General features: G+C 54.4%; 2 protein-coding genes across 3 annotated transcripts in view; one reads left to right on the plus strand and one right to left on the minus strand.

Annotated features, from left to right (window-relative positions):
- Positions 1 to 632: 632 nt before the first annotated feature.
- On the plus strand, positions 633 to 22,371 carry GAREM2 (GRB2 associated regulator of MAPK1 subtype 2). The gene is made up of 6 exons (XM_077152330.1): positions 633 to 744; positions 3,429 to 3,569; positions 8,043 to 8,173; positions 8,924 to 9,937; positions 10,758 to 10,927; positions 11,451 to 22,371. The coding sequence occupies exons 1-6, from the start codon at positions 633 to 635 to the stop codon at positions 12,475 to 12,477; spliced, it is 2,595 nt and encodes an 864-aa protein (XP_077008445.1). The 3' UTR covers positions 12,478 to 22,371.
- The window catches only part of HADHA (hydroxyacyl-CoA dehydrogenase trifunctional multienzyme complex subunit alpha), a 69,691-nt gene continuing 60,893 nt past the window's right edge, over positions 15,100 to 23,897 (minus strand). For both annotated transcript variants that reach the window (XM_077152333.1, XM_077152332.1), the window contains exons 14-20: positions 21,247 to 21,333; positions 18,724 to 18,864; positions 18,229 to 18,297; positions 17,269 to 17,464; positions 16,457 to 16,571; positions 15,712 to 15,857; positions 15,100 to 15,624 (exon numbers count right to left, since the gene is read on the minus strand). In XM_077152333.1, coding sequence (XP_077008448.1) covers positions 15,482 to 15,624; positions 15,712 to 15,857; positions 16,457 to 16,571; positions 17,269 to 17,464; positions 18,229 to 18,297; positions 18,724 to 18,864; positions 21,247 to 21,333 — 897 coding nt within the window. In that variant the 3' untranslated portion in view covers positions 15,100 to 15,481. The remainder of the gene's footprint in view (positions 15,625 to 15,711; positions 15,858 to 16,456; positions 16,572 to 17,268; positions 17,465 to 18,228; positions 18,298 to 18,723; positions 18,865 to 21,246; positions 21,334 to 23,897) is intronic.

A 23,897-nucleotide genomic window follows, 5' to 3' on the forward strand; every position in this document is an offset into this window, starting at 1 on the left:
GGGTGTCTGCGGGCGCCGCGGGCTCGCAGGGCTGTGGGGAGACCGGGTAACGGCGCGTCGAGGGCTCCACAGCGGGCCGGGGCGCGCTAGCTGCGGGGGTGGGTCAGTCCTGGCTGCCCCCGGCCTCCCCAGCCTCAGTTTGCGCATCGGCGAAGTGGGGCCGAGCGCGGCCCGCCCAGCGGCTGGATTCGGGCGGGAGCCTGGGGAAGCGGAGCCGCCCCGGGGACGGCCCGGGGGGCGCTAAGGGGCCCGGAGCCATTCGGCGGGGAAGAGGAGGCTGCCCCCCACCCAGCCCAGGCCACCCGCGACCCCGCAGATACCGCTCTGGGGCTTCGTTTCCCACCCAAGCGCCCGCTGTGCTCGGTCACCGGCTGTCACCTGGGCCCTCCGGGAGGGGGAGGCCGCGGGTGGGGCGGGACTTGGCGGCGGCGGGAGGCGGGGGTGGGGCGAGGGGCGGGGGCCGGGGGCGCGCCCCGCGGCCAGCCGGGCCCACGTGACGCCCGCAGCCCGGGCCGCGCGGCCAGGCGGGGAGCGCCGCGGCGGCCCCAGGAGGTGGCGGCGGGCGCGGAGCCCCGGCCGCGCGGGACTGGCCGTCGGGGCCCCGGGCCGGCGGCCCCGGGGGCGCCCATGCCATGGAGAAGCTGGCGGCCGGCCTGGCGGGCCTGCGCTGGAGCAGGGGCGCCTTCCCGCTCGACCTCATCGTCAGCCGCTGCCGCCTGCCCACGCTCGCCTGCCTCGGGCCAGGTACCCGGGTGCCGGGGAGGGGCGCGGGGTGGGGGGCGCCCTACGGGAGATCCCGGACTCTCCAGGCTGGGTGTTGGCGGGCCCGTGAGGATGCGGCTCCCGCCCTCCCCGCTCTCCAGCGCTGCTTCCCCCCGCGCTTCCCCGAGATTCCTGGGACCCACGAGCCCCGGGTCCACCTCCCCCTGGGCCGCGCGCCCCGGAGCAGGGGCCGAAACCTGTGACAGGGCCGGGCCCGAGCCCGGGCCCGAGATTTCCGGCCCTGCTGGAGTCCCGAGCGCGGCCGAACCAGCGCGCCCGCCCCGTCGGCGCACCCCATTCCCCCTGCGCCCCTAAGGCCCCGCGCCGCGCCCGCGCCCCCGCCGTCTCTTTGTCTCCGGCCTCTCACCTCGACCCTCCCGCATCCCCTGGGCATCACGTTGTGTCTTCCCAGCACCGCCACCCCCAGCCCCGCTCAGCTCCTCTTGGGACCCTCCCTTCGCGTCCTGGGTGCAGCCCCGGGTCCTCGGGGACGGGCAGGCCGGCTCCGGGAGAGGCCCGAACGAGGGGCCGCCGGGCGCGCCCCCCAGGGTCCCTGGCCCCCTCCCACGCCTCGCCCCTCTTGTCCGCGGGGCCCGGCGGCCCGGGCCGCTCTGCTGAGGGGACAGTGCGTGGGGGCCCGAGAAGACGCTGGGGGCTGAACGGGGCGAGGGGACCGTTTGGGGGAAGGGGGATGCCTGGCTGGGGGAGGGGCGGGAGCCGGGGCTGGCAGCCAAGCCGGGGGTTTTGTGTGAGAGAAGAATAGGGGTTTGGCCCGCGTTGGCACACTCGCTTCCCGGAATGCTAATGGGGCCGGCGGTTCCTCTCCGCGGCGCGGGCCCCGGCAGCCCCTCCTCCGACCCGGCGCGGCGAGGAGTGGGTGCAGCGGGCGCCGGCGGGTCCTGGGGGCAGGCTCGGTGGGAGCGCCCAGGTACCGGCCCTGCAGGTCTCTCATCCCGGAGCGTCTCCGCATCGTCCGTGTGTGGCCCTGGGCCTGTCCGGGGCAGCGGCAGGGCTGGGTGTGTCTGACGGTGCCTGAACACCTCCCACGCCTCTTCTTTGGCAACTGCCCCTCCTGGCTCCTTGGGCACCCTTGACACCCCGTGGGTCCTCTACCTCGTCTTTCACTCTGTGCCCCTTAACAGTTGATTGTCTTCCCATTGGGCCCCAGCCTCCTGCTTAACAAAGATGGATGGATTGAAGGAAGGAGAGAATGAGTGAATGAGTGGCTGACCCCAGGTGTCTGTCTGTGACAGTGCGTGGCTACCTGTGGTCACCGTCAGAGTGGGAGTGTGATCAAAAGTGTGGCCTTGGAGGTCCCTCTGTGGCAGTGCATTTAAGAGGGGCCCCTTAGTAGAACCACGGGCCTGAGTTGTGTCTCTGGGGTAACAAGGAGCTGCCACTATGGGCCAGGTGGCCGTGGTGGCTCTACTGTTGGTGACCATGACCCCTGGCTGTTGTCCTGTGCCAGTGTAGCTGTGGCTTGCGTTCCCATGGAAGGGTGGGCTGGGCTTTGGTGACCTTTAAGGGGAGGGGGCAGAGTTGGAGGAGAGCTTGACTTGTTTGATCCAGAAAGTGGGGGGCTCAGATACACACTACCCCCCCCAAGGCACAGTGGGAGCCAGGCCGTCCCAACAGGCCCTGAACTTCCCACCCCCAACCCCACTATGCACACACAGACACACTTCCCACACACAGACATACGGACATAGAAGCCATCGGGGTAAAAAACATTTCCCATTCGGTTGGGGCAGGAATTTAGTAAGTTGTGTCAGGGGGCTGGGGAGGAGGCGTCCCCACCCCCACCCTGCCCACCAGCTGCAGCCAGGGGCCGGCCCACCAGCCTGGGAAGCCGGGCCAGCCCCTCCTGCTCCCCTGGAAACCGTTGCTGTGGCTGGGGTTGGAGCCTCCAGGGCCCAGGCCCCTCCCAGCCCCTCTGCCCCAGTGCAGTTTCCCCCAGGACGGGGCGCCCCCCTCCTGCCTTCTCTGCACCCCTCCCCCCTCCAGCCACCATCACTGTGTTCCAAAGGCCCGGAGGATGGGGGGGCGGGAGAGAGCCAAGAAGCAGTTTCTTCCAGATGGGGTGGGAGGTTTCAGGGCTTCTCCCTTCCCCTGAGGGCCCCTGAATGCAGGAGACTGCCCATGACACTAGGTGACAGGGCAGGAGAGAGCTGAGAATAAGCACCTCTGAGCCCTGCCGTTCCCCTGGCCCAAGAGTGGTCTGGGGCGCGGTCACATCAGCACCTGCAGCGGGAGTCCCCATCACTCCCCCAGAAGGGATCTCCTTACTTGGCCTGCTACTGTGGGGGGCTGCGGACTCTGCTGGACCTCAGGTGCACTCAGGTGTCTCCTGCTCAGGACAGCCTCCTTCCTTCCCCCCTGTCCCGGCTAGGGCCCGCCACATTCCTTGGACGGTCCCAGCCACCCACCGGCCAGTGCCTCACACTGTATTCCTGCCCCTTTCTCTCCCCACTTTCCATGGCCCATGGGCTCCGGGAAGGCAGGGGCAGGGCCCATGGGCTCCCTGATGAGAGAGAGGCTGCAGAGGCCGGAGCCCTGGAGCAGTGTGCACAGGGCAGGCGGCCGGGGAGCTGTCCCCGGGTGGGGAGTTGAGGAGGTCGCCCGCCCTTTCTTTCGGCTTCTCCTCACACCCTCCCTCCCTCTCCCAGGGGAATACGCCGAAGGCGTCAGTGAGCGCGACATCCTGCTCATCCACTCGTGCCGCCAGTGGACCACGGTGACAGCCCACACCCTGGAGGAGGGCCACTACGTCATCGGGCCCAAGATTGACATCCCCCTGCAGTACCCAGGTGGGGCAGACAGCCTAAGGCCTGTGGGGTGGGGGGAAGGCAGGCCTGGGGGAGGGTAGGGTGGGCTTTCCTTGTAGCTGCAGGGATGGGAGAGGACCCACCCCAGGGGGTCTTTCATACTTTCCTATTTTCTCTGGAGCCTTGGGTTTCTGGAGAGGTGGTTCATATTTTATTTTAAAATAGATTATAAACTAATGATTAAAATAATACCCACACCCATAAACTGCTACACATCAAACCATAACCCTAGTTAGAGACCTTCAGCATATGCCTCGAGGTGCCTTTTTAACCTGTTGGTGCAGCTGGAATCTCAGCTCTCTGCAAACAAAAGCAGGTCAGAAACAGGTCAGAGGCTGATTTCCCCAATTTTTGTGTTAATCAAAACAGTTCCTTGTTGTCACTGATTGACTTTCTAAGTGAATGCTAAAATTTCAGACTTTTAAGTAAGATTACTCCTGAACGTCTGCTTTGATCTGTTTAATGTATGGTGTTGACATCTTACATAAGATTTTGTTTGCAGAAAAGATTCTGATGCCCATAAAGAAAGTGCAGCCCTTTGATTTTACAGACGGTCAGATGGCCTAAGGGGGACAATGACTGGCCACATAGGGCCATACAGCTAGTAAGTGGCCGAGCCAGAGCCAGAACCCAGGGGTCCAGGAGTGCCGTGGGTGTATGGGGATGTATGGGGTCTGGTGGCCCCTGTCCCGGAGATGTTGCCCTGTGACCTCGGGACCCACAACCACTGCGCAGGGTCGTGTGCTGTATTCTGGCCACCTGGCAGAACTTTTCCTCATTTCATCCTTAGAGCAGCCCTGTGAGAAAGTCTTATCTACTACATTTAATTCACAAGGAAACTGAGGTCCCAAGACCCAGGATAGCTTGTGCAGGTCTGGGTTCCTTCCTGCGATAACCACTGCTCCACCCCCCCCTCCCCGCCGGTACACAACAAAAGCTGGGGGCCTTGGAGGCCCCCCTTCTGTCCCGGCCATGAGACAGAGCTAAGCCATTTATCAACCCCCTCGCCCCACCCCATCCTTCCCCCTTACCCCCGCCACCGTCCTCCCTTTTCCACTTTTCACCACACTGGGAGGTGGATACCACCCTACGCCCGCCCGCCTCCCCCCCAATTTGAAAGTTGAGGAAACTCTCGCAAGTGTCTCCCCGACCTGGGGTCCCGGCCGGCTGGAAACCTTGGGAGGATCAGCCCAAGCCAGAGAAGGCCCAGCTAGGGGTCTGGCGGGTCGGGGGACGGGTCCCAGGACCTCTTGGATTAAAAAAAAAGCAAAGACTGGAAAACGCCCTCACCGACTGGAGGGAGCACGACTTCAGCGCCCTTTCCGGGAGTGCCTAAAGCTCTGGTGAGAGGTCGTCCCCTTTGTACAGAGAGGGAAACCAAGGCACGGGGTCTCCTAAGGAACTAGGGGTCCAGCGGGCTCTTAGCCCTTTACAGCCATCTCTTTTGGGGCACCCTGAGTGCCTGGGGATGGTGGTGATAATGGGGTGACAGCTGGTCTGCAGGGCTTCGCGGCCCCAGCCGCATCCTCGAGGTGGGCGGCCCGGGCCTGCCTAGGTGGGGGAGGGGCGCCGCTGGCCCCCTAGGAGGGGGAGGGGCCGGGCTGCGGCGGGGGGGCCGCGGAGGCTCTGAGGGCTCCTCGGCCGGGCGCTGCTTCCTCCTGATGAATTAATAATGGCAGCGCGCGGGAGGGGCGGCCGGTGAGGACCGCGGGGGCAGGGGGTGGGCAGGGGAGGGCGGGGGCACCGCCCGAGGACCCGAGTCTCCAGGCTGCGACTCCCGCCCAGGGAGACAGAGAGGCGCCCCCCGCGGGGCGTCCGGGGAACCTGGCTGCTCTGAGACCATGCCCGCTGGAGGGGCCCAGGCTTCTCCCCTGGGCGCATTGCCGCTCCGGAGCGTTGCCTCTGTGCCCCGGAGCTAAGTAGTAGGCCTCCAATTTACAGATGGGAAAGCCGAAGCCCAGAGAGACTAAGTGATTTACCCAAGGCCACACAGTGGCTTGGTGGCTGAGCTGGCATTCCACCAGCTGTCCGGTTCCAAAGCCTGTGCTCTGACCCTCCCCCACCCCGACTCCTTTCCTGAGCGTAACGTGTGCCATGTGCTGGCAGGACCGGGTGGGAAGAAACCAGACTCTGCTCCTGCCCTCAAGGCCTTAAGGCTGAAGGAGGCGGGCGGGGTTGGGGCTGGTCCCTGGAGCACAGCCGGGGGCAGGCGTGAGGGCGGTTCCGGCTGCACTGCCGGGCTGGGGAGAGGAAGGGGCTGCCAGGGGCCGGAGTACGGCTCCCGGGAGGTCTCCCTTCCTTCCTCCCTGCAGTAATGGCCGGCGCGGGGCTCGGTCGGGCGGCCGCAGCGGGCGGGGCGGATGCCATGGTTACATCGATCCTCGCCGCCGCCGCCTCCCCCCGGGGCTCCGGCCCTGACCCGGCCCCCACTCTCCCCGCAGAGGCGGTGGACAGCTCCCTCTGCCTGGCTGCTGGTGGCTGGAGCCCCGCTCCCAGCGTACCCGGGAGGTGTTGGGGGGCTTGCAGCGGTGATGGGGGAGGAGGAGGGGGGGAGTACTTGCTGTCTGATGACAGCAGATTCCCAAACTCCTGCTCTCTGACTCCCAGCCCCCCTGCCCCCTCCTCCATTTTAGCCCCGCTGCTCTCTAGGGCTGTGGTACCTCTGAGGCCTTTTCCCACTGCGGTCCCAAGGGGTCAGGGCAGAACGAGGGGGCTCCCCTCCCAGCTTTCTCCCGGTGTTTCCCACATATTCACCCTTACGTGTCATGCTCTCCTTTCTGCGCTTGCTCCTAGATGTTGATGCTGTCCGCTCAGCCTTTGGCCCTGCTGCTCCTCCTACCCTGCCCCGTCTGGGTCCCGGGTTGGCCTTTGGGGCTCCAGGAAGTCCCAACATGTTCATGCTACTGATACAGTGCAGGCATATTGCAGAGAAGTGGGTCCCCAAAGGGTTAAGACCCTCTGTCCTTGCCCTTCCCTGTGCCAGCTTACCTGCCCCACGGTGAAGCCACCACCTGTGGGCTGCTGCCTCACCTGTTCCCTCCGCTGAGCCTCCCCAGGCACTCTGCCCACAGGCTCGCTGCCCCCCCCCCCCCAGCACAGCTCTACCTGGGGGCCTCTCCCCTGGCCTCCCCTGGCCTCCCCTGGACCTGCCCCACAACTTGCTCCTCCCAGGTACCTAGTTTTAGTTCCATTCATCTCTATTCTTGAGTGGCCCGGGAGACTGAGGACATCATCTTTAGTCCCTCCATCCCCATCCAGGTCTGCTGAGTCCCCCTTCCCAGTAACTCTAGGTCTGTTGAGTTCACGCTTCCCTCAGTCACTCCAGGTCCTCCCTAGGATTCATTACTTATTATCTCCCTGGCTGGCCTCCCGGTTGTCTTTATGGACTTCAGCCTGAATCATGACATTTCCTTGCTCAAAACACTCCAAATGGGACCCACGTCCCATGGAATAAAGTCCTCTACTTTGGCATGGCATTCCCAGCCCTTCCTAATCAGCTGCAGGCTGCTTCACCTGCCGTTGCCCCTCCTCACACCTGTCCAGGCACCCACCATCCAGCAGCATTCTCATCTCGTGGCTTTGCCGGTGCTCTTTCTCCCCTGTGGAAGGCCTGTTCTGTAAAGTCCCTTCCATTCACAAGGTGCAGCTCAACCATCCCCTCTGGCTCTCCCAGGCAGGGTTCTCCCTTCTCAGCCATCCTCCAAGCTCTTTCCAGGGGTCTGTGGTAGCACCTGGGACGTCCTGCCATTGGTGGGTACTCTGTCACCTACTGTATCTAGATTTCCTCAAGGACAGACTGTATTTTATTCCCTGGAGGCCTAGCACAGTATCTGGTGCATGGTGGGTGCTCCATAAATGTTTGTGGAATAAACAAGTGGATAAACTGTGGACCAACCTCAAGGAAGACTACAGAAACTGGAGTCACCTTCTCACGACCTGTTATCCCCTCACCTACTCACCTACCTGAGACTTTCTTCCTTCTGTGCACATCCTGAGAAGAGGGTGTGCAGATGCCAGGGCAGTTCTCAACCTTGAGCTTGGGCTCATGCCAGTGGGCACGTAAAAGGTGTGCAGAGGCTGGGTTGGGACCAAGCTGGGGGTCAGTATCCCCAATGCCACACTGATACCTGTTGCCAAGTTTCAGAGGCCAGCTCTGTATCCCAGCGTGCAGTTGGGTTTGTCTGGAGAGGCAGCCACTTGTCCTGTCGCATGCCCACAAGCCTTCCAGGGGGTGAGGGCTGGGTTCTATTTGCTGGGGACCTGTGTTCACCCTGGGGTGAGCCTTAAGCCAGCCCCTCCACCCTGGGCTATACACATCTGCCTGCTGCCTACCTGAGTCCCAGAGGTACTTGCTGAGAGGAAGGGAGCAATTAGGAATCATGTGGGAACTGGGGATGCAGGCCAGGCTTCCAGCAGGCAGGTGCATCCTAGCAGCTGGCGTTCCCACCTGTGCAGGGAAGTTCAAGCTCCTGGAACAGGCACGGGATGTGCGGGAGCCAGTGAGGTACTTCAGCAGCGTGGAGGAGGTGGCCAGCGTCTTCCCTGACCGCATCTTTGTGATGGAAGCCATCACCTTCAGCGTCAAGGTCAGTCTCTCCTGCACGGGGCATGCTGCTTCCACCCCCACCCCCTTCCCTCAGAGGCAGCCCTGACCTTGGAGGGGGGCCCTCAGGGTCCAGAAGAGGGAGTGTCCTGTATGACCCCTCGAGGGCACTGTCAGACCAGGTCAGAAGAGATGGGCGTGTGGCCCACCGGTCCAAGAGAACTTCCATGAGAGGTGGTAAAGCAGGAGTAAGTGTGTGTGTGGTGGGGTCCCACCCTGATCACAGGCCTTTCAGCGAAGCCTGGCAGACCTGGCATCCGGCACTGGAGTGGGTGGTTGCGGGGAAGCACACAGCACAAACCATTCCCTGTGTGGGAACAGACAGCCCTTCGGTGCTTGCAAACCCTTTCCTGATCTATCAGTTAATTTCTCCCCACAGTAGCCTTCTAGGATGGGTGGGGCATCACATCATCCCAGTTTTGAAGATGTTGATAATAAAAGTTGCCATTTATCGCATAATCTAAAAGTATGTTACTATAGCGTATATTCAGCAATTTAATCCTTAGGGCACCTCTTCCGAGACAGTTATCACGTGAGGTAGCCGAGGCCCAGAAAGACAGCTAATTTAAGGTGCTCTTGCGACATCTCCGTGATGGCACGTGGGTCCCCTGGCCCCCGGTCGCGTGCTCTGGGTCTGGTCTCCGTGGGAGAAGAGGGCAGGGTGGGCCCCCGAGGTCCCGCGGAGCCCGCCGTGTGGCTCTTCAGGCCCCCGCCCTGTTTCTGGGATTCCCAGGTGGTGTCGGGCGAGTTCAGCGAGGACAGCGAGGTGTACAACTTCACGCTGCACGCGGGCGACGAACTCACGCTCATGGGCCAGGCGGAGATTCTGTGCGCCAAGACCACGAAGGAGCGCTCGCGCTTCACCACCCTCCTGCGCAAGCTGGGCCGGGCCGGGGCGCTGGCCGGGGCGGGCGGCGGGGCGGCGGGCGGCGGGGCCGCTGGGCCTGGCAGGGGCAAGATGCCCTGCCTCATCTGCATGAACCACCGCACCAACGAGAGCCTGAGCCTGCCCTTCCAGTGCCAGGGCCGCTTCAGCACGCGCAGCCCGCTGGAGCTGCAGATGCAGGAAGGCGAGCACACGGTGCGCGCCATCATCGAGCGCGTGCGGCTCCCCGTGAACGTGCTGGTGCCCAGCCGGCCGCCGCGCAACCCCTACGACTTGCACCCGGTGCGCGAGGGCCACCGCTACCAGTTGGTCAGCATCATCTCCAAGACCGTGGTGCTGGGGCTGGCGCTGCGCCGCGAGGGCCCGGCGCCCCTGCACTTCCTGCTGCTCCCCGACACGCCGCGCTTCGCGCTGCCGCAGGGGCTGCTGGCCGGCGACCCGCGCGTCGAGCGCCTGCTGCGCGACAGCGCCTCCTACTGCCGGGAGCGCTTCGACCCGGACGAGTACTCCACCGCCGTGCGCGAGGCGCCCGCCGAGCTCGCGGACGACGGCGCCAGTCCGCGCCGCGCGCGCCTCTGCCTGCCCGCGCCGCGCGCCCCCGCGCCCGCCTGGGCACCCGCCGCGCCCGGCCCGGCCCCGGCGGCCGGCGACGCCGACCAGGAGTACGTGAGCCCCGACTGGGCCGGCGCGCCCGCCGACCTACCCTACGAGGAGCTGTGGGCGCGCCCGGCGGCCGAGGGCCTCCCTGAGGCCAGGGCCAGGCCGCATCCCGGGCCCGACCTCCTCTCCTTCGGGGCCGCCGGGCCGTCGCGCCCGGAGCCCGAGGCGCCGCCGCCTCCCGTCCCCCCCAAATCCGAGGCGGTGAGTGAGAGCGGCTCTTTATCCTCCGGGGAGGCTGCCACCCCAGCTCCAGACCCTGGGGCGTGTGCCAGAGCGGGGCACGGGAGGGGAGGCTGAGGCGCAGAGGGCGCGGCGGGGAGTTGTCGGGACCAAGGCTCCAGGGAACTCGGGACGAGGCTAGAGCAGCGTTTCTCAGGAGGATCCACAGAACGGGAGTCCTTTAGCTCGTCCAGTGAAAAGAGGGCTCCATGGTGAAAGAGGTTTGAAAATGTGCGTGGTTGCCAGCCCTCCTTTGGCATTCCTCTGGGGCCACAGAATTCTGGTACATTAAGGGCTCCCAGAAGTCCTGCCTGGAGGACACTTGGTGATCTCTGCAGAATTCCCCAAACTTATTTGTCTAGAACATTTCCCCTGATACCTGACGGTAACTAAAACCCTGGAGTCCACTTTGGGGGATTTTGACTTGTAAGGAAGGGATCTAAATGGCAAATACTTTCCTTCCCTTTCTCCCTTCTGTCACTCTTTTTCCTCCTTTCTTCTTTTCCTTGAGGCGGGACTATGTCTACTTATCTGATTATTTTGGATTTACTTCTGTATTCTTTTTCTTTCATTCATGACTTCCAAAGGGAAGAGCTGTGTGCATGAAGGGGGCTCTTGGTGAGTGGAATAGGGGTGGCTGGGTTAGCGGCTGGGGTGTAGGGCTAGGCAGCCTCTTGGCAAAGTGGGGCAAAATGTCAGCTGCAGACACCCCTTTGCCCAGCTGCTTGGGAAAGGGGAGATGAGGAGTGCCAGCTGCCGCCCTCTGCCTGCTTCCCTGACTCTGCCTGCCGTCTGCGTGCAGGTGAAGGAGGAGTGCCGCCTGCTCAACGCCCCGCCTGTGCCTCCCCGTGGGGGCAGCAGCAGCGGCCGGCTCTCGGGCAGCCCCCCGGTGCCCCCACGCTTCCCCAAGCTGCAGCCTGTCCACTCCCCTAGCTCCAGTCTCTCCTACTACTCCTCTGGCCTCCAGGATGGGTGAGTCCCTTCTTTCTCTTGGTCCTGGATCCTTCTAAGGGAGATGGGGATGGTGGGGAGAGGGAAGTGCAGAGGGAAAGGCAGGCCACAGGCCTGGGAGTCGGAGGGTGAGGGTCCTTGTACAGCTGGCAGGGGAGAGGGCAGCGGTGCTCTGGGAGTCCACAGCCTGGTCCTCAGATTGGCCACCATCCTGCTGAAGTCTGCTTTTTTCCTCAATGAGGAGGATTGGATGGGAGAGACTGTGTGAGGGCAGGATGGGGTATCCCTGGTTTCTTTTCCATTTTTATTTAATTCAGTTTAATTTCCCCCCTTGTGTTTTCTGCTCTGGGTTGGGGGATGGTGGAAGAAAGAACAGAGCAAATCAGAGGGTCTCAGGCTTGAGGGCTGGGGTAGGGCCTGTGTGCTGAGATCAGAGTGGTGGCCTCCATGGCCTAAGTGGTTTGCTGTGTCATGTGCTTAACCCTGTCCTCTGTCTTGCTCTGCCTTACCTCCTGTGTAAGTGTCTGTCTGTCTCTGTCTACAGGGCGGGCTCCCGCAGTGGTAGCGGCTCCCCGTCACCAGATGCATACTCCCTCTACTGCTACCCATGCACCTGGGGGGATTGCAAGGTGGGGGAGTCTTCCAGCCGCCCACCCCCAGGACCCCTACCCTCGACCACGCAGCCCAGCCAGGCCTCCCGGACCCACGCAGAGCCCCTGAGCAGTCGAGCCACCTCCCTCTTGGGGGCTGACACTCCTGTCAAGACCTACCAGAGCTGCCCGCCTCCGTTCAAGCTCTCCCACTCCCAGAAACGCTTTGCACCGTTTGGAGCTCTCAACCCCTTTTCTGGGACTGCCTATGCCTCAGGCCCTTCAACAGCCTCCTCTTCTGGGCCCATGACCACCGTGGGTCCCCTGGCTACCTCCTGCCCTGCGTATTCCCCAGGCCCAGCCTCACCAGGCCAGGCCTATTCAGCTGCACCCACCTCCTCCTGCCCCACCTCTTCCTCATCTTCCTCTGAATGGCAGGAACCAGCCCTGGAACCCTTTGATCCCTTTGAGCTGGGGCAGGGTAGTTCTCCAGAGCCCGAGCTGCTGCGCTATCAGGAACCCAGAGCTGTGGGGGGACCTGGGTCTGGAGCCCGCCTCTCGCCACTTGGTCCCCCTAAGGCCTTTGAGTCTGAAGGTCTGGTGCTGCGGCAGGTCTCCACCCCACTGTCACCAGGAGCCCTGCCGGGGCCTGAGGCTGGCGGAACCCGACACTTCCTCACCCAAGGGCGCCCAGAAGGGCCTCCTGCCAGTCCCCGGGAAGGGGCCACAGGCTGGGGTGGCCGGGATGCATCCTGGCAGCCTCCCGCTGACCTGTCTGCACTCTCCCTGGAGGAGGTCTCTCGCAGTCTGCGTTTCATTGGGCTCTCAGAGGATGTGGTGAGCTTCTTTGCCCGAGAACGCATTGATGGCAGCATTTTCGTGCAGCTCAGTGAGGACATCCTGACAGACGACTTCCGTCTCACCAAGCTCCAGGTCAAGAAGATCATGCAGTTCATCAAAGGCTGGCGGCCCAAGATCTGAACTGCCCACCTTGGGCTCCCCAGCTGGGATGCTGGCGTGGATCCTCTGGGGACCAACCGTGGCTCTACTGGGGACAGCGCTCCTTGAGAGGTGGGCATTCCTGGCTGCAGGAGGTCTGTGCCAAGAGTGAGGCTGCCAGGCAGCCGCTCAGAGTGAAGCCAGGGGAGAGAGACACGCTTGGAGATGTGGTCCTCTGGGATGAGGCCCCTCAGCATGGGGCCGTCTTGCCTTCTGAGTGGGCACAGTACATGAAGCAGCAGCTGGAGGCACAGTGGAACTGGTGAGGCATTGCTGAGATTCCTGTAGGGGGGTCAGAAGCTGCCCTTCTCTGGACCTGACACCTCTCCATGCCCCCTGTAGAACTTCACAGACATCTTGCACTTCTCAAACTTTGGAAGTTCAAGTTAAAGACAAAGGAAGAAGGATGGTCCATAATTTAAGCACAAATTCCTTAAGTGCCCGCTCCTCTGTGCTCTGTGGCTTTTGGCCTAAACAGCCCCAGAGTCAGAGGTGCTGATTTCTGTATCTCTGGGATGCCCCCTTGTCCTTCTCTGCCCCATCACATTTAGGTGCCTGGCCCTAAATACAGGTCATTTGGCACAAGCACTGCCTTTGGGTTTTGGTTTGTGGGTGATGATTTTGGGAGGGCATGGCTCTGCCATTGACCTACTTATCTAGCGAGGGAGGCAGATGTGCCCCAGATGTCCATGACACCCAGGCTTTGGCACTGAGCTCACTGTAATTCATCATTTTTCTTGATAGCTGAGGTTCAGAGCCTTTAAAGAGTGACTCCGTGGAAGGGCAGGTAGCATCAGCTAAGCTGCACTTGATTCTAGAGGGAGGTAGCTTTCAATCATTCCCATCTTTGCCAGTTCCCTGCTCCCATCACAGTGGCCTTCCCTGGTTTTTGTCACATAAGAGTATGGTTGGGAAAGCAAGAACAGAGTGGCTTGGGCAAAGCCTCCTTTCCCCCGCCTCGTGGTGCTCAGTTCTCTGCACTTATTCACATGCTTCAAAGCAGGTCTTGGTGCCTCTGACTCTAGAGCATGGGCTCTACTGTGAACGCCACCCCCTGCCCCATCCCATTCCCCATCTCAGCTAACCAGGACCACACCAATTCTCCCCGTGCCCACTGGTGTCAGGGCCCAGGACTGCCAGCCTTCCCTTTTACTTTATTTAGTCTACCCAGTTATTTATTTCCTCAGTTTTTTCCTTGAGAATAAGCCATGCCGGGAGCAGGCTGCCTTGGCTCTGAGGGGAGGTAAACTAGCACGTAGGGCACAGAAACAATGTAGCTGCAACATCTTGGTTTCTTGCACATCATTTAATGAGTCCTCATGGACTAGTGAAATAAATGCTAGACCACTGAAGAGTACAAATGGCATTCTGGATGCCAGCTGCTCTTTCTGTTTTGGAGGACCAGAGGAGTGATGGGCAAGGGAGAACTTTGGAATGGTGCATGCACATGGCCCAGTGCTATGTCACCAGAAACAGCTGGCATTGCCAGCCCTCATTCCCCTCTGAAAGCCCTTCACCCATCCCTAACCTCCAATTCTCACTAATATTTCAACATAACTCACACTTGCCTAGTGCTGCACAGTGAAAGGACCCAGACTTTAAAGCTCACTGCTGCCAGCCAGGGCCCAAGTTAACTTCCTGGCACTCCCAGAATGCCTGCTTTGAGGCTCTCTCAAGGCCCTCACATTAGAAGCCTACTAATGGTTTTGGTGCAGCAGGTAGTTCTCTGCTTTCAATTAGTCATCTGAAAACCCCAGCTCAGAGATAACTTGATTTTAGGTCTGGCTTCCTAGCAACTAACTGTTGAGAAGAGCCAGAGCTAAAGTCCTTGACTGCCAGTCCTAACAACAGAGCTGGGACCAGGAAAATACTTGAAGTACTAGCACTGGAGCAGAAGCAGGAGTAACTGGTAGTATCTGCAAATTTAGAATGCACAAAGTTGATGGGACTTGAGTTATGATTCTGCAAACATTCAGTGTGGATCCATCAGCTAGATCCAGTTAGAAGCCCTGACACTGTTTACTCAGACTGGGCACTGCTTCTGCCAGAATGTGTGTGTAGGAACTTTCCACACCAGGGGTGTGAGAGGAGGGGAAGGGTAATGGCTACAGTGGAGTGGTGTAGGGGTTGAGTCAGCATTTGTATTGCTCCCAGAAGCCTGTGGAGTTTTGGTACCCAGGAGGTGTGGGGTATACTGAACACCAGGGTAGCATCATCTCTGCTCAACTCCTTGCACTCACAAATGCCCTAAGGAGTGTGCAGGCATCAACTATGAATCACATTAAGGAATGAACTGGGTAAAATCATGCAATGAGGAAATCTGGTTTGGAGAAAGCAGTGTCTTTTATCTTTTGGCTTACCATCCCTATCATATACTCCTCTGCAGGCCGAATATGCTAAATGATATTTAAACACAGCTTTAGCAGCTTTACACTCATAAAGTTTAACTTTCTATCACTACGTCCCTCTCTTAAGGTGCTTCTTGAGCTCTCCCAGCACAGTCTTACTAAAACAGCACAGGGTTTTATTCCAGCTCACTCCTTGAAAAAGGCATTTAGACTAGAAGGGCAAAGACAGAAGAAAAAGGAATCAAGCAGGTGGAGAGGCTGATAAAGAGTTTGGTTTTATTGTTACTCTGTGTTTGGTTAGGTGTGGAATTGCCCTCACCACCACTGGCCTCCTGGGAAGGAACAGGTAGCAAAGATGGCCCCAGAGATGCTGCCAACTTGGACCCTGGGGCTCATACAACCATGGGCACAGCAGATTCCACCTTCCAAGATGAAGTACAAAATCTAATTCACAGTCAGACTTCACAAGGAGGGAGAGATGGTCACAGCTAAAGGCACTTTAGTCAAGGAGCAAATCTGATGCCAAAGTTTGTTTTCCTTCTGGTTACTCAGGGATATCTAGACACCCCTTGGATGGAGACCCAGCACTGCCTGTAGCTGAGGGTTAGTGCACTTACTAAGCAAGGCACGAGGCCTGCTCACAGATAAAACTTTTTAGGGTTATTAGCGTGCTCAATTAGCATCTGGCATGGAGTGAACTGGTTCCCATAGGCAGCTTCATACTTTCTGAGCCGGTCCACAATCTTCTGAGCACCATACAGATCCACAAAGCGGAAGGGCCCTAAATGGAGAAATAAAACTTTGTGAAGGAGACAGCCACAAGAGTGCTAAGATAAAGCAAGTCAACTTCTTAATTTGCAAGACTGACCTCCAAGACAAGGGGGGAAGCCAAGCCCAAAGACTGCTCCAATGTCTCCTTCTGCAGGCGTAGCCAAGATCCCTTCCTGCAGGCACATGACTGCCTCATTCACAAACCTTGTCACCAGGCGGAACTGGATGTCTTCATCCGAGGAGCTGCCAACAGGAAGAGATATTAGGTAGAGGAAGAATAAAAGGGGAGGGAAGTGGGAGCGGCAGGTACAGAAGGTGAAGTGAGGGCTGGTGCTCGTGGAGTTCCGACGGGCAGTCTGGACTGAACACCCAGCTCTGCAGAAAAGAGGCTGCCCGGGATTCCCAGCCTTTCCCTTGGAAAAAGATAGCAGAGGGTTACTTGCCCTATTAAACATGAAAGTGAGCACTCAAAACAGAGCCTGTCCCCACATGGATAATTATATATTTCTTGACTTTAGAAACTGTCAGTTACTCACAAATGATAATGTATTTGGGAGGCGGTGGGGGCCTATTCATCTACCCAGCTGCAATCTGAGCTTCTCTGTGCAGGTTGGAGCAGGGGTCTTAATGAAGCTGGGCCATGGTTCTCACCTGATGCCTGCCTGCCTGCCAGAGGGCAGGTGGCATGGGGAAGGGCTCCCAAGTGTAAAGCACCACACCAGTGTGGAGAAAGTCTTTCTGGTCAGGTATGCTGACCATAACAGACATACAAGGGGGGCTGAGAAGCTTTGAGCTGCCAGAGAAATATGTTTCCAAGACATCAGTTACCCAAACTGACTTACACCTCAGGCTTAGGCGGCACCTTCAGACTTGCCAAAATACCATCCATGTCAGAATTCAAATTCTTATTCTTTGTACCCTCCTGGTAGAGGTAAAAGCCCTTTCCAGACTTGCGACCTAAAAGAAGCAATATCAGGAAGTTACAAATTCGCAGAGCCCATTCAGAATTCTCTTTTCTGATGGTCTGCTATAAAGCTGTAGCCTCTCTTTCTATTCCTGAACTTGTATGTCTAGCTAACTCTAGAAATTTAGTCTTTGTCTTCAGAAGAGTTGGAAGAGATAGAAAAAAGATCTGGTGTTTCCTGGAGCTTGAAGATCTGTGTATCTGGACGAGTAAAGCAGCACTTGGGTGAATTTTAATGCCCAGATATGCCATACCAGGCCCCAGAATGCCCAGGTTCTCGTTTTTTTGCTCTAAACTCCCTGCTTCAAGCCAACAGAGAAAGCCATCTCTCTGGTGCCTATATTTACAGGTTTTACTCGGTCCACATGGGCGACCAGACAGCATGGCAAAGCTTGGATGCAGAACTTGCACCTGCAGTATCGCTAAAGTATTAAAAGTCTTGGGCAGGATGAAAATTCCCGTCAGTCTGAAATGACCTGGGCCACAGATGGCAGAGCTCCAGGTCAGAATTGTACATTCTGTCCAAAATCTACAGACCTAGACTAAAAGGAGGTTCTCAAAATCATTTTGGAAATTCTACATGACAGTGGCCTCTATGTCGAAGGCAGTATTCTATATGGTACTTCTATTGTTTGGTCTCAGGAAACTGCTCAGAACTTTGTAACTAATGGTGCTGGTTAGGTTACTCACCTAGGAAGCCTTTGGATACCATCTGCTGCAGCAGTTCTAGGCTTCCGCCTCCAAACCGCTCCCCAAAGGCTTTGCCTAGATCTTCAGCTACATGTTTAGCCACATCCACACCAACTTCATCCACCAGTGTGGCAGCACCCACAGGAAACCCAAAGCTTGTGGTGAGCAAATCCAGTTTCTTGGGGTCAACTCCTTCCTGAATGGGGAGTGAAGCAGGGAGTTTAGAGGAGGCCATCCCAGATCCTCCCCACAAGGGCTCCCAGGGCTGCACCTCTTAGAACCTCGTGGAAAACCTTCCTTTCTGGGTGCCACCTGGCCAGGCCCAGCACTGGGACTATTTCACTTAGGAAAGCCCAAGAGGCCTAGGAATGACAAGTAATGCCTGATTTTCCCTAGTCTACTGCAGTTTAGGGAGTTTTAGAGATGAGCAGATTTTTAATTTCTTTCTTGTTTTTTCCATTATGAATCTCAGCATAACTTGGCTCCATGACCAATGGAGCTCAAATCCCGTGATTGAGAGAAAGAACACTAGCAAGGGGCTGTGCTACAGCACCCCGTGACCTGGGTCTGGCTTATCTCCTTTCCTGCCAGCAAATGACCTGGGCAGCACGAGAGGGATCTGCAGGCAGCAGAATCAGGTGCAGCCCCAGTCAGAACCGACAATGGTCCTGTTCTGGATAGTCCCTGCCTCAAAAGTGGATGCAGGAACAACATAGAAATGCACATTTAGAGGCCTCTAGCTTAAGAGAGCAGAGCTAAAATTTTGCCCATTTCAGTGCAGCATCAGCCTCAGGACTTCCCACTCTTGTGTGGAAATGGGAGGGCACCAAAGGGCTTTCCTGGAGAAGAGTCAGGCATCAGTATATGAGAAGGAAACTTGTTCCTCATTTTCCCATGAGCTGTTTGGTGGACTCATTTCACAAGTAGAAAACGTCTCCAGCATTCCAGAGCAATACCAACCTGGAGAATCCGGATGACTTCAGACATCATGGGGGCAAGACATCTGGTGGTATAGAAGCCAGGTCCATCCTGCCAAGGGAGAAAACATGCTCACGGGCCCTTCTGTTGCTGATACTCCCCATGTCTAAAACTAGTCTCCCTTTCCCAGACATTTAATTAATTTATAATTTCAATCAGCATCCTTAGCATTAAATGACAGGGAAGCCATGGGCAGCATCAAACAGCACAGCACTGAGTTTCCTGGTGGCCTGAGGTCTAGGAAGATAAGGGAGTCCCTGCCATATCCAGACCCTCCCCCCTCCTATCCCGAACCAGTGCACAGGGCTGTACCACTGTCCATACCATAGACAACCTCGGGGGAAAAGTTACATCAAAAGCTAGTATATATTTACCCCAGAACAGTTACACAGAACAGTTACGAACAAGCCTAGTGTAGTGGCATAAGGAGTCTTGATAGAACTTTTCAAAATCTGCCCCTATTACCCAGCTCCTTACCTTAACCACAATGATGACCTTCCCCTGCTTAAGACCAACCGCTACAGCTGAAGCAGTTGTGTCCTTAGAGGTCTTTTCAGTTGTGATAATCTCCAACAGCTGCATCTTGTCCACAGGAGAGAAGTAGTGCATGCCAATCACCTGGCAGGGGGAACAAGCCAGTAGACTCAAGAATGGTGAGAAGGGAAGCTAAAAGTATTACTGTTTTGCTAGGGAAAATGTTGGAGAGAAAGACGTTTGCAATATAGGGATACTGCTTGATACATAGAAGAGTGGTTTGGTCCCATGGTTCTTTGTTTAAAAGTTCAGTGTGTTCTGGGGCTTTTCACCAAGGGCAGCTGACTGACAAGCAGTGTCAAAATCACAGGTAAAGGCCAACTTAGATTTACTGGAGAAGAATGAATGACTGTTCCACTAATATTAATAATACTGATGGTTAGGTGAGAGGGTCCATTATTTTTCTGGGGAGAAAATTATTTTAGGTGGAGCAGTCAGAAGAATGTACATTAATATTCTGGATTGTCGGAGATGCATGGATTTTACACAGATGGGTCTCACCGGGGATACTAGGTCTAAATCACTCTTTCCAACACTCAAATACATCAAAGACTCATTAAACCAGTGACTCTCAAAGTGTGGTTCCTGGACCAGCAGCATTAACTTCACCTGGGGATGTCAGACCTGTAAGTTCGCAGGCCCACCCACACCTGCTGAATCAGAAACTCAGGGTAGGTCCACTGCTGTGTTTTAATTATTCCCATGTGATTCTAATGCATGCTGAAGTTTGAGAACCACCTCATTAAACTAACAGCTAATCCCTCTTCACAACAGAATTGTGAAAGTCAAATTTATGAATTTGTAGTTCTGCATTTTTCTCCCCACATTTGCTAAAGGACAGCTGATAATACCTCCAATTTATTGAATTTTAACCATCTACCAGTTCCTTGGTACATTTATTATTTATTCTTTACATTTAATCCATTATGACCCTGTGAACTGGTCTAATTATCCAAATGAGGAAAAAAGGGATCAACAAATTCAAATAAATAGCTTATTTGGGGCCAGTTAGTAAATGACAGAGTGGGATTCTATCATAGGCCTGCCTGTCTCCAAAGCCTTTCCACTTACCATTAGATAATACACAAGTCACTCAAATGTCACATATATGTATCAATCCAAAAGTTACTTCTAACCTCCCAATTTTTGTTTTACTCATGTCTAAAATACTTAACAAGGCAAAAACTAATTTGGACTCTGTACTCCTGAGAAGGAATGAGTCTTTATTGACATATAATTTATATACAATAAAATACACATAAAGTGTTTAGTATAATGAGTTTGGACAAGTGTATGTACACCCATGTAATCATTACACTAAGTAAAATATGGTTACATCACTCAAGAAAGTTGTGCCTGAGGTGCGACTCCTCCTGGACTGCCTGGAACATTCCTAGTTGCAGCACCCAAGGTCCCATGTCCCAGGAAATCCTTAGTTCTTGGCAAACGGAGATGGCTGGCTGCCCTACTTGTGCCCCTTTGGTCTTTTTTTCTTTTGCCTTACTTTTATATGAATGACATAAGGCAAGCAGGTGATAAAAGCTATCCAAGATACCTAGAGGCTCAGACTGCAAAACGTGATGCTTATTCCACTCCACTGAAGAGAACCGTTTAAGCATTAAATGAAAAACAGATTCTTCCTTTACTAATTTTAAATGCTGCAAACTGTCAACTCCCACTTCTCCCTACGATCTTTTCCCAGTCATCATTGAGACTGCCTCCATCAGGCCCCACATGACTTCTAATCTGTTATGTGCCAGGAAAGTAGATTACCCTATATTAGCAAATCAGGATGAACAAGGAAGAATAAATAGACTTCTGTGTTTTTAACACATGAACTTTGTATTAACAGTTTCAGCTGTTTAAAGGTCTTTTATATTTCCTGCTGGCCTTTAGCTGGGATAATCAGTATCCTCCAGAGAAGTGAGGTGTTTTATTATTCCTTGAATGATTTCACTTCCCCTAATTACTCGTGTAAATACCAGAAGCTCAAAGACAAATTTCTAGGCATCACTCCAAATACTCACTGAAATTGCTTTTGCACCCAACCTTTTCATGTCCTGGATGGAAAGTCTAAGTGAACCGCTACGCAGAAACTTCCCACCACATCCCCTGATCCTGGATCTGAAGTTACAACTGTCTTAGACACTCACTAGGATATGCTATGTAACAGAGCCATCTTTTAGAACATCCTTTCTTATTTTAGGGATATCCTTCAATACCTGGTTATAGGACAGAGGTAAGTTTTATAGTCTGAACCTGAAAAATAACACCCATTAAGGTATGTCTGTAGTTGTTCTTCACTTATTACTGTGTCTCACATTGGGCTTTTCTGGGCCTAGTTTTTGGGAATACATCATTACCCCCATCCACTTCATTTCATAATCTACACCAGCCCCTCTCCACCATTCATGTACTAAGCCTTCAGGAATGAGCCTGATCAGTATGACATTTCAGGACTTTTACCTTCTCAGGTCTTTTGCTGTCAGCAGCAATTTCTCTGATTGGGAGAGCAGATGTGTTACTGGCAAAGACACAGTGATCTGGAATCACCTGCAGGGGAAAATAAAGCATTTAAGAACGTGTCATGAAGGCCTGGAAGATGACCACAGGCTCAGCCCACCCTTTTACCCAGAACTGCTCAGACAGCAGATGGGCAGGTCACCTAGGGGCTTGGGTGGTGAGTGAAATGTGGTGACCCTGTCCTTTTTCCCACTCCCAGAGTTCCTCTGGTTAGGGGCCATTAAAAAGTCACCTGATGCACACCTGGGCTCTACACCTCAGCTACTGAGTAAGATAAACACTGAAAAGATGACCTCTAGAGAGAATCAATAAAACCAAAAGTTCGTCCACAACTGCCAACAGATGAAAGCAACACAAGTGCCCATAAACCTATGAATAGATAAACAAAATGTGGTATATATACACACTGGAATATTACTCAACCATAAAAAGGAATGAAGTTCTGAGACATGCAACAACAAGGATGAACCCTGGAGACAACATATTGAGTGAAATAAGCCAGCACAAAAAGACAACTATTGTATGATCTCACTGACATGAAATGAGAATAAGCAAACTCAGAGAGTCAGAAACTAGAAGATAGGTTGCCAGGGGCCAAGGGAGGGATAAGAAATGGGGAGTTAATGCTTAACTGGTACAGAATTTCTATTTAGGGTGATGGAAAAATTTTGGTAATGGATGGGAGTGAGGGTAGCAACATTATGAATATAATTGTCAATTATATATTTGTGCTTTAAAACAGGAATTTTTAGGTTGTATATATGTTACTAGAATAAAAATTCAAAAAACAAAAAAACCGTAGGACTGTATACAGAAATGGGACCCCAATGCAAACTATGAACTATTGTTAATAGTGCAATTATAATAATATTTTTCATCAATTATTAACAAAGGTACCAAATTAATGAAAGGTGCTAATAAGGGTGTATAAGGGAACTCTCTATTTTTCTGTGAAATTACAACTTTTCTAAAATAAAAATGAAAAAAATTCTGTTCTTTTAGTATGAAGAACAGAATTTTAAGTGTCTTTAACAACTTTTTATATTGATTACATATTGAAATGATACTCTGGATATTTTGTGTTAAATAAAATATATTGTTAAAATAAAAAAAGGAAGACTCCTAGTTGTTATACAGCATGTTTCTAAAAAATTGTATAAACCTCCATTATAGCTATAGTACATGAATACTATCAACTATTAGCTTTATCAACCTGTAGGGCAGTCTCTACTGCAAACTGTCTCAGTATTTTGTTCAGGGCCCCAATTTATGCATGTTCATATTCAGATGTTTGGATGAAAAATGTGGAAGGCACGCCTGTAGAATCTACACATATCTGGGACAGTAAGAACCTTAGCATCAGAGAAAACAATCAAGTTCAGACACATTCAACACACTGAGAAGTTGAGTGTAAAGTAAGATTGATTATAATAGATATAAAGGTAAAGTACTGCATTAAGATTAAAAAAATAAAGAAAGGGGAAAGAAGAGAACTATATAGGCACATGATGGGCAAGACCTGCCTGGCAGTAAACTTGTGACAAAGACCATGTGATTTTAATTAGTCAAAAGTGTAATGAGTCGACAGTACCACATGACTGGAAGAAAGCTAATAAAGTCTCAAGTTGCATAAACAATGGTAAAGCGTTTAATGCTGGCAGCAAATCTCTCAGAGGGGCAGACTAATGTCTCTAAAGATGGCTAGCAACAACTTTTCCCCTCCTGGTACATGCAGGTCTTTCCTCCTATCCAGAGACAGGGTTTATTTACCCTCCCCCGGAATGTGAGCAGGCTTTGTGACTTACTTTGACTAACAGAACGCAGTGCAAGTGACTCTGACAGTTCCCGGCCCAGCCCTACAAGCCCAGTAGCTTCTGTTTTTGCTCTTTTGGAAGCCAGGAGCCAGGCTGTAGAGAAACTCCAGCTAGACTCCTGACTGCCAAGGGCTTTGGGTAGAGGGAGAGCACATGAGGGAGCACTGAGAGGCCCTAATCAAGCTCCCAGCTGAGTGCAGTGACATGCGTGACCCAGACTATGCTACATGCAGTTAAGGTCCAACTGTCTCTGCCCAAACTGCCAGACGGTGAAAAATCAAAGAGCTGTTGTGTTAAGCCACCAAGTTTTACGATGGGTTGTTATATAGCAACAGAACACTGAGACACGATAAAGATATTGAAGAGGGCAACCACAACAGCAAGGGATCTAGAAACAATGTCTTCTTGTGAAGAGTGTCAAAGGAATGAGGCTTTTTTTTTTTTTTTTTTTTTAGTTCTGTGGAGAATAAGGGATAGTCACTTTTAATCCTTGAAGGACTGTCATGTTGGTCAGATTCAACTTTAAACTTTTCTTATAAAGGAAGCAAAGGCCAGAGACTACAGAAGGAATTTATTATTAATGGGAGGATGGACTTTAGAAGGATGGATTTCCCAAAGGTTTTTTTACCTAAAATTCCCTTGGGACTTAGATTTGACCTTTATAATTATACTGTGAGCTTGGGTTCACAGAAAAACTTGATTGGAATTAGCTCTATAAAAACAACTATGAGTTCCTACAGCTCCTTTGAAAATGCTCTCAGTGGCCTTCATCCACTACAC

This window comes from Tamandua tetradactyla, chromosome 3, assembly GCF_023851605.1.
Source record: "Tamandua tetradactyla isolate mTamTet1 chromosome 3, mTamTet1.pri, whole genome shotgun sequence".
NCBI classification, from domain to species: Eukaryota; Metazoa; Chordata; class Mammalia; order Pilosa; family Myrmecophagidae; genus Tamandua; species Tamandua tetradactyla.

Excerpts from the sequence above, each read along its gene's own strand:
- GAREM2 (XM_077152330.1), top strand. The coding sequence starts at position 633 with ATGGAGAAGCTGGCGGCCGGCCTGGCGGGCCTGCGCTGGAGCAGGGGC. Across the intron at positions 3,570-8,042 it reads CATCCCCCTGCAGTACCCAG|GGAAGTTCAAGCTCCTGGAA; the intron begins GTGGGGCAGACA and ends CCACCTGTGCAG. Across the intron at positions 10,928-11,450 it reads TCCTCTGGCCTCCAGGATGG|GGCGGGCTCCCGCAGTGGTA; the intron begins GTGAGTCCCTTC and ends CTCTGTCTACAG.